Source organism: Lontra canadensis, unplaced genomic scaffold (genome assembly GCF_010015895.1).
Source record: "Lontra canadensis isolate GAN:19392208 unplaced genomic scaffold, GSC_riverotter_1.0 scaffold15, whole genome shotgun sequence".
Classification (NCBI taxonomy): domain Eukaryota; kingdom Metazoa; phylum Chordata; class Mammalia; order Carnivora; family Mustelidae; genus Lontra; species Lontra canadensis.
Window position 1 is genome coordinate 12,867,943 of NW_022631009.1, and position 16,996 is coordinate 12,884,938.

At 31.3% G+C, this 16,996-nt stretch overlaps 1 protein-coding gene across 1 annotated transcript in view; it reads right to left on the reverse strand.

Annotated features, from left to right (window-relative positions):
- Nucleotides 1-653: 653 nt before the first annotated feature.
- EMC2 (ER membrane protein complex subunit 2) overlaps nucleotides 654-16,996 on the reverse strand; it is a 41,100-nt gene continuing 24,757 nt past the window's right edge. The window contains exons 8-11 of the mRNA XM_032858469.1: nucleotides 13,181-13,262; nucleotides 12,267-12,377; nucleotides 10,011-10,115; nucleotides 654-1,056 (exon numbers count right to left, since the gene is read on the reverse strand). Coding sequence (XP_032714360.1) covers nucleotides 970-1,056; nucleotides 10,011-10,115; nucleotides 12,267-12,377; nucleotides 13,181-13,262 — 385 coding nt within the window. The 3' untranslated portion in view covers nucleotides 654-969. The remainder of the gene's footprint in view (nucleotides 1,057-10,010; nucleotides 10,116-12,266; nucleotides 12,378-13,180; nucleotides 13,263-16,996) is intronic.

Genomic DNA, 16,996 nt, shown 5'->3' on the forward strand with positions numbered 1-16,996 from the left:
TTTAAAAACTTATTTGTGTCTGAATAAAATTCTCAAAGTGTCTCAAAGTTCTTTCTACTCTACTGAAACATGAAAAATACTCTTGAAGGTAGTATAGTGGTTGTTTATCATGAAAAGAAAAAAAGGAAAAAGAAGTTCTTATTACTACTAAGGAGTAATGAATATGAGAATTGTAAAAATTTTGGTCGTAAGGATAGTTTCGGTTTTCTTATTTTCCCTAAGTAAAAATAACTCAGCCACTGAAACCTCTAAAGTCCCTATTGTCTATTTTCTCTTAATATTCTTTTATGTGAAATACCTAAATGTTCAATAAATACTTTCATAAAGGTTATAGCATTATAGCATAACCTTAAAGCTTTTTATAAGTAAAAATCTCAATTATGTCCTATGGCAAAACAAAAATTTTACAGAGATATTACTGAACATTATTAAGAAAGATTTATCAGAGTAACATTACAGGACATAAAACAACAGCCTACTGGAATGCACAGCAAAAATCTTGACACTATAAAGAGATAATCTGCCAACATTTTCCTTGTGAGCAATGCATGCTATGTATTTCTTATCACAAAAAAAAAGAGCTGACTAGAAAATGAATTCTAAAAAATATATTCACTATTTGAGTGTAACAAAAAGAATCTAGAATCTTCAGATGCAAGTTTAATAAATCACATGATTTATTTACGGGATTTCTACATCAGGTTGTGGTTTAAAAGAAGTTATATATGTGTGATATGAAAAGAATGATGTACAATCAATATGAATCTTATTAAATCTCTCTTCTGTGGACTTTCTCCATCTTCCTGCTTAGCAATAAAAGGCATTTTTAGGTTTATATAAACATTCTTTACAATTGCCCTCTTAACAAAAAATTAGTATATAAATAGCACTAGGCATTTAGTAAATAAGTCATAGGCCAATAAGTTCAATTGTGCAGTTGTGAAATGTAATGTGAAAGAGTTTGAAACCTTAAGACTGGGTGATCTGCAGTGTTTCCAACATGTCTTCAACTGCCTTAAGAGAGTATTTGGTTTCCTTCTTACTTCGACCTGCAAACTGTTTAAAAAAAAAAATGCAATTAGGTTCAATTTCATGGCAGGTTCAAAATCACAATCTTACCTTCACTTTGCTAATGAGAGTTAACTTTATCTATTTTATCACTAGTATGAAATCAAGTATCTTTTCTTCAATAAAACAGAACTTGGTTTTTATTCTTAGCTTTTATTTCCCTTACCTCCAGAGACCTATCTAGAAAAATGTTGCTATAGCCAATGTCAGAGAAATTTTTGCCTGTGCTCTCTTCTAGGATTTTTATGGTTTCAGGTCTCACATTCAGGTCTTTAATGCATTCTGAGTCTATTTTTCTGTATGTTATAAGAAAATGGGCCCATTCCATTCTTTTGCATGTGGCTGACCAGTTTTCCCAACACCATTTTATTGAAAGGTTTGTCTTTTCCCATTGCATATTCTTGCCTCTTCTGGTAAAGATTAATTAACCATATAAACATGGATTTGTTTCTGGGCTTTCTATCCTGTTCCACTGATCTATGTGTCTATTTTTGTACTAGTATCATACTGTTTTGATTACTAAAGCTTTGTAATATAACTTGAAATCTGGAATTGTGATACCTCCAGCTTTTTTTTTGTTTTTCAAGATTGCTTTGGCTATTCGGGGCCTCTCATGGTTCCATACAAATTTAGGATTATTTGTTCTAGTTCTGTGAACAATACTGTTGGTATTTTGATAGGGACTGCAGACTGCTTTGGGGCATTATGCACCTTTTAACAATTACTGTTCTCCCAACCCATGAGTATGGAATATTCTTCTATTCTGTTTGTATTGTCTTGAATTTCTTTCACCAATGCTCTATATTTGGGGTTTACATTTTCATTAAGTAGTGTGATAACTTACAAAAACATAAATTTGATTTTAAAACTATCTTCTTTTGACTAGAAAATTTTTATGAAATAAAAATCATAATTTATAAGTGAAATTTTTATTTCTGTAGAAATGTGAACCATTTCTACTTCTTCTAAACAAATGTTTACAATTTCAACAAAAGTAAAATGTAAATGTAATTTCTATTAAATATTTTAAAGTTGCACATCTCTAAAATTATTTAAAGTCAGTCACAATCTTTAAAATTTTTCTGTAATTATGAGTTGACAAGATAGGTTTCTACAGTAAAGAACTGTCAAATAAAACTCTACACTACATATTAATATGATGTAAACATGTTTTAAAATATACATTTCTAATTCATGAAGTTGTAATTTATTTTATAAAACCAAGCTGGGACTGGATTTTATACTGAAAACAAAATACAATGGATTAAAAATGGTATCTTTGCATATTTAAAAGCAAATTCATGGCATACTATAGTGCACATAATCAGTAAGAAAAACACTGTTGAACATCCCATGATGATTTTAAAATGGGTTTTCTAATTAGACTGACTATTCTCATCATTTATCAGTTTGACTGAATATTACAGATTTACTAAATAACTGTTCCTTATGCGGTTAAGAGAAGGTTTATTATGAAGGTATCTATATTCCCTGAGGCCCTGGTTAAAGTATTGATTAACTTTTGCTATTAGCAAAATATAGTATTTTCAAAATAACAACTAAGCACTCAATACATTTTCTAGTGACTGATCTTCCCTGCAAATACCAATGCTGTCTTAAGCACTTAGCAATTGATTTATGATGTGTTCCTTCTCTTTTGTAATTAACTTAATTTGGCAAACTTCTCATGACCTGTTGAGAAAGATTAAGTGATCAAGCACAGGTAAAATCACAGAAGCAAAAGACTTCAGGAATTGGTAACCTGCCTCTGACCTTTCTGGCTACAGGTTAACATTATGATTCTCCTACTTCCTACACCATTAGCTTCTATGGTTGACTCTTGATTTGATAGAGTAAATAAAGGGGATTTCTAGAAGAAATGCCAGGGGAAGAGAAAAGCTTTCATAAGAATCAAGATCACTTTACCTTTCACAAAATATTACTAATTCAAGGAATTCAGATGCTAAATATATAATTCATAATTATAAAATACGGTCAATAACAACACAACATTTAAAACTCTGCCTTTTCATAATTTTCCAAGATGACCAAAGGATGTGGGGTGTGTTATTATTACTATCCAGTTGGTAAATTCACTTTCACAAGGACTTACCAAGAACAGAAAGCCCTTTCTTTTACTACTGCCTATCCAAAGTAAACAGGAATGGTCCTAATCAGATACTTAAAGGTCTAATTCTAAGAAAAAGCTTTGATGGTTCTGAGCAAAATAGGATACCACATAGTGACATTTACTCCAATATTTTAATTAGCAAAACAGAATAATGAAAATTTTCTGTAGAGCTGAAGTCATAAACAGAATTTTAAAATACAGTACTTTTCCTGATTTGTTCTTAAACATAATAGTAGTAAATATAATCTGCAATTTTTTTAATTAGCGAATTTAAAAAAATCACCTAAGATTGTCAACATTACTGACAACCAGTGCAGTTTAGAATAAACCAAACTTATTTGTGTCAGAACAAATAAAAGGAAAGTTGGAAATATAAATCTATCACTTCAAATTTTGTCTGACATGCAATTATTTTGTCTATTCCAGAATTATATGGCAATTTAACTGATTAAGCCGGAATCCTATTTTTCCCTCAAATCATGATTTAATTTTCCATTTCCCAAAAGGATAGTAACAGAATCACCTCTGCAATCATAAATAACATATGGATTGCTAGCACAGACAAATTTAACAGTGTACTAAAGAAGCATTTATCTGGAAAATTATTGTGAGTAGGTTCACATTAAAGTTTTTCATGAGCATTAATCAAACTTGCCTACCTATACTGAACATGCTAAACCAATTACCTAATTGAAGAGCAAGTAGTAGCCATATTCTGTTTCATTATTAAGTAGAAAGAAGGAAAACCAGTTCTTAAAATCTCATTTTCTCTAATTTACAAATGCTTAGAAAAACATTACAATAAGGAGTATTTATAATATACTTTATACTTGTTTATATGCCTAGACATGAGTCATAAAACTATCAATTAGATCCCAGAGATTTACCTAATTACTAAAATGTCAATCTCTGAAAGTTATACTTTCCACATTAATCACAAATCCTGCATTTTTGTTTTCATACAGTTAGATTTTACTTAAATAAATTCTTCTTTCATAATTCCCTATGGATCTGAAAGAAAACTCACCAGAAAGCACACTCAAATAATAAAAACTTATTTATCAAATTCAAAGATCAATAATTTATCCACTGTGATAAGTGGGATAAATTGGGCTACAATTTACCTTTGTATAATTTGTGGAAAATAATATGGGTGGACGAAGTACTAGGATAAATAAATTGGAACAGGGAATGGATGAATTTCAGAAACATTATACTGAGTGAAAGAAGCCAGGCACAAAAGAGTACATAACCTATGATCTCATTTATATAAAATTCTAGTACAGGCAAAACTAATTTATAGTGATAAAAATCGTATCAGTGCTTGTCTGCAATGTCAGGAGGGGCTGACTACAGAGTGGGGAAGGGACTTCCTGGAGTGACAGAAATGCTGCCTATCTTGAATGGGGTGATGGTGAGAAAGGAGTCTATATTTGTCAGAACTCAACTGTGCATTTAAAACCTGTGCACGTTATTGTCTATAAATCATCCCCCAATAAAGCAGATAAAGAGAAAAAGGCAAAAATAAATGAAAACAGAAGGTGGAACTACAGAGCTTTACAATAGTGTAATAAATTGCCAAATGACCACATATTTCTCTTTCCATTAAGAGGTGAAGTATTAGATCCCCTGAATCTGGGCTGACCATGTGACTTGCTTTTGCTCAATGGAAAATTAACCCTATGTGACACAGAGACTCAAAAAGGAGCTTGCCTGTTTGCTACTCTTGGGACTCTGAGACCACCACATGAGTAAGTCCAAGCTAGGCTGCCAAATGAGAAACACAAAGCCCAGCACTCCAAGCTGACAGTCAAAGTCAGATATTTAAGTAAGGCCATCAACCACTAGCATAACCATTGCAGCAACATAAATAAGCCCAGTTGAGACGAACAGAATTACTCAACTGAGCCCAAGCCAAACAGCATACCTATAGAATCAAACATAAATAAGTTATTTTAACTCACTAAGTTAGCAAAAGGTAACGGATAGAAATATTTATGGAATCTGATTCACAGAAAGAACCCAGAACCTCTACAGAAAAAGCACAGAATATACAAGCTTTAAAAGCACAAAGAAACTTTATTTAAAACCTGTTACTGGTGCCTAAGGGCAAGTAAATTTGGCATGATGGGTTTAGTTGAGGAGTATTGGAGTTGCTATGCAGAAACCTAACAAGACCAACTGAGAGATGTGCTGTCTTCCTGCAGTGGTATCTAAAATGATAGAAACTGGCAAAAGTTCTTTCTTCTATCCTTTCCTATAGAGTCAAGAGAAGACAAATCGTATCTTCAGTAAAGATGTGCAAAACTTCGCTGTGGACTAAGGAGTTTCTGATACAAAACTCAAATACTGAAGAGTACCAGTGACAGTCTTAGAGCTCCTTCCAAAGAACACTGAGACTTTATAAAATAAGTGTAAATAGAATGGATCTAGTAAGGCAAGATTAAAAAAAAAAGGAACAGCAGGGAGGTAAATGGCAGGGAGGGTACTAAAGAACAAGGTTTAGATCTATGAACAATGGCTTAAAATACTAAAATGATAGGTTCATGTCCGGTGATAAGGTGCATCTCAAAAGGCAGGGAAGGGCGTACTTGTCTGGCCTTGTATTACTGAAGAGACCGGGAGAAAGGAAAATAAAACTAAACTCTGAATTTAGATACTGAATAGAGCTTTAAATCTGAAATGAAAAGAGAAAACAAGTGAGGGTAGACTATCAATCGTTCATATGAGAAAATAACTGAGTAGAGAGTGAAAAACTGCATTTATAGCTGCAGATACATTTATATCTGACATTTTTTTAGTGAAAATTATCCCTTAATCCTCAGAAACTTCTACTGTGTCCATCTTGCAGATGAAAGGCTAGGCCCAGAGATAGTATATAATTTATCCAAAATCACATAAATAATAAATGTCAGAATATGATCTCTCTGATACGAGGAATTTGAGAGGCAGGGCGGGTGGTCATGGGGGGTAGGGAGGGAAAAATGAAACAAAGATGGGACCACAGAGGGAGACAAACCCTAAGAGCCTCTTAACCTCAGGAAACAAAGTGAGGGTTGCTGGGGGGTGGAGTGGGGAGGGATAGGATGGCTGGGTTATGGACACTGGGGAGGGTATGTGCTATGGTGAGTGCTGTGAATTGTGTAAGCCTGATGATTCACAGACGGGTAGCCTGGGGCAAATAATACATTATATGTTAATAAAAATATATAATTTTTTTTAAAAAGAAACTAAATAACAGTAGTAGTAGTAGTAGTAGTAGTAATAAATGTCAGAGCCAAACTCTGAACATAGACAATATGGATCCAGCATTTGTATTTTTCTCTTAACTCCTACACGGTAATACTAACTTCCACACATGGGACCCATGACAGAATACAGAAATGGACAGAAATTCTCTAGATTGCTACTTGGGGAAAAATTGACCCTTATTTCTCTTCCTACATAGAAATCAATTCCAAATGGGCTGCAGATCTAAATACAAAAGGTAGAAGGAAAAAACCTCTAAAGACACACAAAATTATCTGTATGACTATGAGTAGCAACTGATCTCTTAAACAATACAAAACCACATACCATTAAAGAATATAATGATGTTTCACTTTAGAATTTTCATTCATCAATATCATTTGAGAGAAATAGCAAATAAGAAGGTGAAGAAATTTACTGCACATATAACAAAAAGCTCATAATCAGAAAACTAAAAAACAAAATAAGAAGTCATAAACCCATTAAAAAGAGACTTCATGAAAGATATATCCAAATAGCTAATAAACATATGAAAAAGTATTCAATCTCACTGGTCATCAGGGAGATGCAAAATGAAACTACAAGATACTATACATACTCCAGAATGGCTGTAATTATAAAAACTGATAGGACCAAGTATTGATAAAGATATGGAACTATAAGAACTACCAAACATGGCTGGTGAGACTATAAACAACTAATATGGAAAACAAATTATGACCCAGTATTTCCACTCAAAGGTATACACCCATTAGAAGTACATCTATACCAAAAGACTACAGCAACATTCAATGTAGTATTGTTCAAAATAGTCCCAAACAGAAATAACCCAAATGCCTATCAACAACTGACTAAATTGTAGTATGTTCATACAATAGACTATAGTACAATGAAAATGAATGAACTACAGACATAAAGAGGGATAAATAAACATAAGAGTAAAATAGAGTAGATAAAAATGAATATACTACGATACCATAATCAAAAACAAGCCAAGACTATGGGATTATCAATCACCACTCTTGAGGTTATTAACAGGAATAGAAATTAAGAGGATGAACTATGAGGGCTCTGGAGTACTGTAATGTTTCTATTTCTTGACCTGGATATATTTACCTCGTATAATTCATTAAAATGTGTATTTATGACTTGGGTTCTTTTTTCTATGCATGTTGTAATAAAAACTGATTTTAAAAATATATTCATGCCATGTCAAAAAAAGCACTCTCTGACCAGCTAATTGTTTCTCAAAAATAGCTTAAAAAACAAGGATGTAGCCTGTAAACCATTACATTCGTTTTTATTATTTATTATAATATTTATTTATTATCTAAGTCTTATCTTTAAAACACACACACACACATAAAGACACACTCTAGACCTATTACATGTGGAACCCTACTATAATCTATGCTATCTCAAACTAACTGCATTTGAAGAAGCACAGCCTAGCTGTTTATAAATATTCTGACTTACAATATGCCAACAGAACTAATATCCTCTATTATATATAATAAAAATACATTAAAGTGACTTTAAATAATGTGATCATATGGACATTAAATTTTTTTTAATCTCCCCAACCTTCTCTAATCAGGAGCACAAAAACAAAAGAAACAGTACCAAAAACAAAATAACAGAAAACAAGCTTAAAGAGAACATCTTCAAAAAAACTACACTAGAGGTAATCCGCCCAAACCCTGTAATGTGGTTTTTATCACCAACAGTGTCAAGACCTACAAAAGACCTACAAAAGATCAACGGCTGTATGATAGAAGTATGTATGGTAGGATGCACAACCGAGTCCTCTACAAGCCACAGAAATGAAAAAAGTATAAACTGATGACTCTGCAAATGGCCTGCAAAACCAGGACAGTCAAAGCTCTAAACCAAATACGAGGTTAAACAAGTCTACAACCTCAAAATCTCTAATATGTCCAGCAAACACCCTCTTCCAGGAGGGAAAAAAATCTCACAGTGAAGAATAATCACCAGAAACTGAAACCAAATTGAACAGGGCAGAAACACTAGGGGTAAAAAAGTGAGATGGTTCAGATAAGAGAAAGGAGTAGATGAGAGGAAGGTAGGGATGTCCACAGGCTGCAAATCCCAGAATAAAATAAATAAAACTAACAACAGAATGCAACATTTCAAGCTGAGAGCAACACCTCAAAATTCAGGATGTACAGAGATACAAGAGTAGAACAGAAGGCCGAAGACAAAATCTTTCTGAACCAGACTAATTCTGAGAGACTATGCATACAGAAAGGTCATATTTATATATGATATATAGATATTATAGATATCTATATCTATAATATCTATATATATATAGATATAGATATAGATATAGATATAGATATCTATAACAAAACGGAAGCCATAAAAAGACAAGCTGGGAAAGTTATCCTATCTCTGACGCCCTCACTTCAAAAAAAACCTCTTAATAAAAACTATCTGATTTAAACAAGGAGAACAGCAACAACAGAAAGAGAATACAGATTAACTCCATAAAAAAATTAATACAGAGAAAAAAAAGAAAATAACAAAAAAGATTTGAAAGAAAATGAATGACAGTGTAAAGAGGGGAGAAAGGAAATCCAATAAACTTATAATTAGAGACGTGGGGAAAAAAACTTAGGCTATCAAACAAAAAATATTTAACACAAAAGCAACTCTCTGCAAATTAAAAGAGGATTAAATTTACATATTAGATGGGTTTATTATATATTTGGGAAAACTGACCCAATAACAATCAATAAAACATACTGTAGTAAAACTACTGAATTTTAATGATAAAGAAAAAATTCCTTTGGACATCGAGACAAAAAGTCTAAGTCACTCGGGGAAAGAAAATCAGGACAGAATAAGACTTCTTAACAGCAGTACCTTATCCTAAAACACAACAGTACATTTAAGATACTTAAGTAAATATAAGCTAAAGGTTGTATAAAAAGCCAAAATTATCCCTCAAATATAAAGACTACAGAGAGACAATTCTATAAACATGCAGTCTGTAAGAAGATACTGTTTTGCTATGAGTTCTCTCTGAAGAATCTCCCAGCGACAAGCTTCAAAAAACTGAGAAATGAGTGGAGAAGTTTCAGATAAGATCTGACATGTAAGCAGGGTACAAAAACTTTTTTATATAGTCTGGCTAGTTTACTTTTAGGCTTTTCTTCCTCCCTTTTAATTACCTCAGATACTCTAATTACTATATAAAACACCTAAAATACACTGCACAATTTGTTTCTAAAATACACTGCACAATTTGTTTACCTTTTCTGGATTTTTAGAATCACTTTTTATTTGCCAAATGCTGACTACTGAAATATCCAGATAGTAAGGCTACTTAAGGGATCTAATAGTAATGGACTGCTTTTGAAAAAAGAAAAAAATAAGTGATCCTACAGGTTAGTTCTACACAGTTAAAATACATTAGATTAAGACCCAAAGGAGTAAAAGTTCAATGACAGACATTTGGCTTTGATAATTTGCTGAAACAAAAACAATTAAGAAATATATTAACTAACCTATATAATATAAAACTATCAATACTGACCTGATAAGCTCTGTTTATTTGACTAGCTGCCCAACTAGCATATTTCATGTTGTCCTTTTTTGTTTTTGCACTTGCTTTTGGATTAGAAGCAATATGACTCGCCGACTAAAAACAAAAAAGAAACATCAAAAACAAAATTCCTTTTCTCTAGCCAAGATAATAAAAAAATAAATAAATAAAAAACATGTAAGGGTCATATCTGCAATGGGATAACAAAGAATACCAAAACAACTTTAAAAACAAAGTGGAATGAAATTAGTGTTTAAAAATGAAAACATAGTTTAAAATATAAAGTGACAAAAAGAGAAAGAGCATCTTAAATACCTAAATTAATTTTATTAGTTATCTACAACAACTCTTAAAGGTAAAATTAAATACTGCAGAATATCACTTAAATACTATAGGATATTGAAGGTCATTATTATTTTTTTATTATTATTTCTAGTTCTTTATTACTGTATTGCTTCAGCTTTCCAATGTCAGAATTATAGAATTACTGAATATTAATGTAAGAAGGAATCTCAAAAAAAATTTAGTGCATTTTCCAACATTAACAGGTGAAAAAAAATTTAAGTCCATTAGGATTGATTTGACTTGACCAAATCAAGTTATTTAGAGCTTTAAAAATAGAAAGAGATCCTCACTTCCAATCTAGTTCTCTTTTCACTTTACCAAGAGTTTCCATACTATGTTCCACAGCACCAGTTAGAATCATGGCAATTTGATAGATCCATCCTCTCCTTTTAAAAAATGTACTTAAACGAGGGACTGTTAATCTAGGATCCATGAAAGAATCTGTAAACCACCAAAATTATATACTAATTTTTAAGCATATATTGTATTTCTGGGGAGAGGAAGATCTTTTATCTTGTATTTAAATATATCTTATTCTTAAGAGGATTCAATGTGTCATTAAAAAAAAAAAATCAAGTCTTTCTTTTATACCTAGCCTGTGTTACAGGTTCTTTCCCACTCCTTCATCCTCTGGCAATGAGGATTTAGGAACTTACTGGCCAAAATCTTATTTTTACAAGTCTATGTCTTTAATGTCACCTTTTTGGTATGAATTTTAGCAAATGAAGTAATTAAGAGAATGACTCTGCAATCAACCGACTGAGCTGATATCCCAATATCCCAGCTCAATCACTTAGTAAGTCTGTGCTCATCTTTCGACAAATTAATTAGGCCACTCTGTGTCTTAGGTTCACTTTCTGTGAAATGGTAGTAGTAACAGTATCTTTTCAAATAACTGATAATAAGGATTTAACGATTTAAAATAAAAATAGAGTTGAAAACAATGCCCAGCACATAATGTTATGTATAAAATATCATTACTAATCTATTGTTATTCATTTTTTAATTAGTCTTTCATTTATTTGGTAAAAAGAGACATCACTACTATACCATACCTCCAACCTACTACAATTGGCACTGGTAGATCCAGGAAAATTTTTGAAATTCCTCTGAACTATTTTCTAATCACATTTTGCCATTCCTTTCCTAAAAATTATTTCATTATATTTCTTCCTGCCTCTATTTCTACAATCAATTCTTTTTCACTGAGCCTCAACAAGACATTTATCGCAAAGACCTTGAAAAGACCAGAATAAATTAAAATTTCAAAGAACAGGCCTATTAAAAAAAAGTTTTCTGGCTCTAGGAAGGGGCTCATTCTATGTATATTTTAAAGCTCAGCAAATTCTTCCTCTATTTCCCATAGCTCTTATTAACTGACTTTTCTAAGTTCATCATTTGGCACACATAAACCACAGAAATATTTAATTACACGCTTCCCACAATTTCCAAGCTCTTTTTTGTACCATAGAAAAATTCTAATTTGAAAGTAGAGATTTTTTTTGCTAATGTCTTTTATTGCATACTTTAAAACTATGTCATACAATTATAATTTAAGGTAAGAAATACATATTGGGCATAAAACCAATACCAAAACAATTAAGATACATAATATGGTTTTGTATCTGTCAGTATTTCATAAAAAAGCAGACTTAAATTCTGATAGCATAGAAGATATTTTAAATAATAAATAATAAAATAATTAATAAAATAATAAAATATCAAATAGGATGTATTAACATTTAAAGATAAAACTGCCTTACAACCTCTTGCTCATTTTTAACTACAGGAAAATATGCTTACCAACAAAATACAAACAGAGGGAAGTGATTGGATGGGATATTTAATGGACTTTAAATGACAGAATTCATAAAATAACATTTAACATGCACCTCTACTCACCATGTAAAGCCCAAACAAAGCTCTCATATTTCTGTTGTTCAGTTTCAGTGCCTGTGCGAAATACTTTCTTGAAAGTTCGAGGTTTTCAAGTCCACCTTGGGTATATTTAACCTGTTAAAAATTGCAGAGTGCTGTAACCTGTTTATTTTACTACTTTGAAATATAGCACATTTCATCATACCACAGGCGTTAGTAACTGAAACAGATACTCTGTAAACAAATGCAAGATGTTAAAAGAATTCATCTTAAAGTTGATAAAGCTAAATTTTAAAGCATAACCTCCCTGAAAAACCTATTCTATGAACATTAAGATCACAGAGTATTTTTTAAAACAAAATACTATCAATAAAAAAACCAATATAATTTCTTTTCAACTGCCTTGGTAATGCCTCACAACTTAATATTTTCTATTAGTAGCATTCTAAATCTACACTTACATACACTGAGCTGCCCTTTACTAGCCACTTTGACATTTATTATTAATGAAATGCTTCTAATCTTAGAGCATTCAATTGTATTATAATCCTTAATAGTAAGATAAATACTTCCTATTTCCAAAAATATTGATCTTAGTATGAATGTCCTAGAATATAGATTTAAAAATCGCAATCACTGTAACGTCTCAAAAGTCATTAAATGGTAACAACTGCGGCATCATTAGTTCTGAACTGGGAAAGAAAATACACAATTAAAAATACAAAGAATTTCACTGTTTTATGTAAGTGCTTTTATTTTTAAAGCCATATTCCCATTATAATATTAAAAATGTAAAGCTTTTACACCTACAGTTTTCATCAGATGTCTTACATATTTAAATATGTGCCTCACTTAAAGACGTATTCTTAGTTCCAAAATAATACCTAACACCAACAAAAATAAAATCATGTACACCTGTTGTTTTTGAAAGCACTTACTTCAGCATACTGCTGACAGTATAAGTGGTTGTGTGGATTAGTCATCATTAGCTCCTCTAAACAAAAGGCTGCTTTAGCATAGCTGAAAAATATGAAGAGGAAAAATCAATTTTAAAAGTCATATATATCCTCTTAGCTAAAACAAAAATGATTAAAAATAATTTAAAACAATGCTTGAAAATAATTTTAAAACAACTTTTAGTGATGTTATACATTTTATTCCCAGAATTTAAACAGCTTCATTAATAAAATACTTGCTATGCTGAATTTTTTTTTTTTTAAGATTTTATTTATTTGACAGAGAGATCACAAGTAGGCAGAGGCAGGCAGAGAGAGAGAAAGAGAAGCAGGCTCCCTGCCGAGCAGAGAGCCTGACGTGGGGCTCCATCCCAGGACCCTGAGATCATGACCTGAGCAGAAAGCAGAGGCTTATTTAACCCACTGAGCCACCCAGGCGCCCTGCTATGCTGAATTCTTAAATACAAATAACAAAGGCTTAAATTCTAAAGCAGCCTGTGAACAACCAGTAGATACTACATTCTTAAAACTGGGTCACTATTATGACTCCAAACATTATTCACAACACAGGCTTCACAAGCTTGGATCAGGTTACATATAAAATAACTTCAAGTCCACAGATTGCTGAATAAAATATTCAAATAACTAAAGTGTAAAGAGGAAATAAACATTTTAAGTACCATCTATTCACAAAAATCCTTTATTGACACCTATCTACCAATATATTCTATTAAAAAGACCTTTCATTACTTGTCAATATAAATTTCTAATGGTTATAAATTTTTAAACTCATGAAAAATGGATCAAGTTAGTGGTTTTGATATGCACTCTACTAATATTTCATCATGTTAAAGAAACAAACATCCTGCTAAAAATGTGAGGAGAGGACTGCTACAAAGGGCTCTGGAAAAATGGTTTTATACCACATGACTGTAATTTCCCTCAATGTATAAGTTTAAAGCAATGTGAATATTGTCACTGTTTTTAGGATATCCTAAAGAACACAGGTGTAAAATTTATTCCCAGTGAAAGGTGATGACAGTACCCAACAGAAAAAGGCTACCTACAGTTATTTTTGGCATTTGTCACCAACATACAAAGCTACCTATCTTTACACTAAGTCTGATATACTTTTCAAAATATACATGCTACAGTTTCACATATGTATACAAAATAATAGCTAACTTGTATTATGTGCTCATTATGTATCATAAACTTCTCTAGGTGTATTATATGTATTAATTCATTTAATTCTACCAAAACCCTGAGAAGTAGGAAATTATCACCATTTTAGGTCGGTAAGGCAAAGAGATGCAAACTGAAACCTAGGTTGTGCCACTTCAAACAGCCTACTCTTAATGCATACACAGTGAGAACCGTGGTGATGATGTAGTGATGAAGAGGTTAATGGTAACATAAAACCAGGTACAACAATCAAACCCCAAGGGCCAGAGAAACCAAAAACACCCTCTAGATTACCAAAAGTCATAGCATTTTAGATATATATATGTATGTGTGTGTGTGTGTATATATATATATACACATATATATATATACTGTTATCAAGGATCATACAGCTATTTAGCCTTTTTCGTTTTTATACCCCAAACCTAGCAGTGGTTCCTGACATGTGATAGGTAATATAATAAATGACTAAACAAATGACTGAATAAATGTCTAGAACAAAAGTATTATAACTACCTATCTAATATATGTTTATCATTCCATAAGAAGCGGTCTCTACCTTAAACACTCAATTTTAAAAAGACAGTTCCTTCTAAATAATTTTGTTTTACTAAGATGACACAAAAATTCGTATTAATGCAAAGAATAAATGTTCTCACAGATTTAAAAGGGCTGAGCACAACTGTAACTGGTTTATCTATTTTATCTACAACATAAAGTAGGATAAAATAGGCAGGTATGAGTTTCTACTGAAAAATAAATGTCAAGAAAAATAAATGGTGATTTTGTAAATAACTAGCTTCAAAACCAAAAAGAGTTCTGCAATACAAGATACAAAGGGAGGATGAACACAATTATCATTTCCCCTAAAAGGAAGTCACTTTTCAGGTGCTTTTCTGTCTTTGTATTTCTTGGTTTCTTGGGATTTTTCAGTTCATTCCTCTTAAGTATACATTCAACTCTATCTCAGTGAACTGTTTAGCAACTCAAAATAAAGCAAAACCGAGTGTGGCCATTACAAGGTGAAGCAAATAATAAATTTAAGTATAGCCTAAAAATAAAGTACAGCCTATTTTAGAATAAAATACAGAACTATTAGAAACATATGCAAAAAAATAAAACTGAGAAAGAAAAAAGAAAACAGAGGTGATATATTTATGTAGCTCTTAGTGGACATAAAGCAATAAAAACGGATATATCTGACTATATAAACATATGAAGTTTCTGTAAGTTAAAAACTCAATATTAAAAAGATATATAACAAGGATATATTCTTGACAAAGTTTCATATCACTTATATAAAAAGCTATTAAAAATTTTTACAGAGTTGTAACCAATTATCACCTATCAAAACTTACAAAGACTAAAAAAAAGAACGATAGCACCCAGTGTTAAGGGTATGCTAATAATTGCAGATGTGAGAGGAAACTGATACTACCTTTCTAGTGAAGAACTAGGAATGATTTATCAAAATCACTAAAAATGTGCATATCGTTTAATCAAATAATTCTCCTTCTAAGAATCTAGTCCAAGGAAATAAAATAATTAATACAGAATTATAGTAAAAATGAAAAAAGAAAAAAAAAAACAAACTTTCTATTCTCCTAGGAAACTGATTAAGAATTACTAGGGTATATTTATAAGATGGAATAATATAAGGCCAATAAAATCACACCATGAAATATTTATTGTGATAGGGAATGTGTGTCAAAACATAACTTAGTGAAAACCAGAAGCTATAAAAAATAAGTCTATCTTAGGTTTCTGTTTCAAGAAGTACTGAAGAAAAAAAATATAAATTATAGATAAGATGATGCAACTATACTAGATTTGGTCTTTACTCTTTACTGTGTTTTCCAAATTATCATTAGGTACTTCTTTAATTAAAAAAATTCCTTGATTAATCTGAATTGCTTTTAAAGCTTTTAATCACAACATCTTCAAAAGGTACAAAAACACTTTAAGTAACTGTCATCTGTTTTAGGGACAAAATAAAACTAATGTTAATTGTTTTATGCACTCCCAAAATTCAGTTTCATGTTATTTAAATTATATACTATATACTTTACAAATGTTGACTTTAAAACTATGAAAAATAGAATACCTGAAATTAACATAGCACTGTATGTTAACTACACCAGAATAAAAATGAAAATAAATTTTGCAAAAAATCTATGAAAAATGGAAACATCACCATTTAAGCCAAATGTACTACCCTCTCACATACATAAGAGAATCCTGAGTACGTTTACATATGTGATCATATAACCATACATACATCTATATGAACATGATTCAGGAAATAATTTCGTAATGGAAAAAAAAAAAAAAGATTTTGACAGCCAGAGCACAGAAGAGAACTGAAGAATGGTTCTCAGAATACAGTACACATTCATTAAATCACAGCTATTACTTTTATTACTTCAGGTTTTACTAGAAATATGCAGATAACTACCTTAATTCTCCATTTCACATTACACATAAAGCCCTAGGCAAAGGTAAGACATAGTGTCTTTATTCTATTTTATTTCCTGTGTCAGCTATCTGTAGTATGAGAAAGATATTAACTATTCATACACAATAAGAATATGCACATAAGAATCTGATTCTATT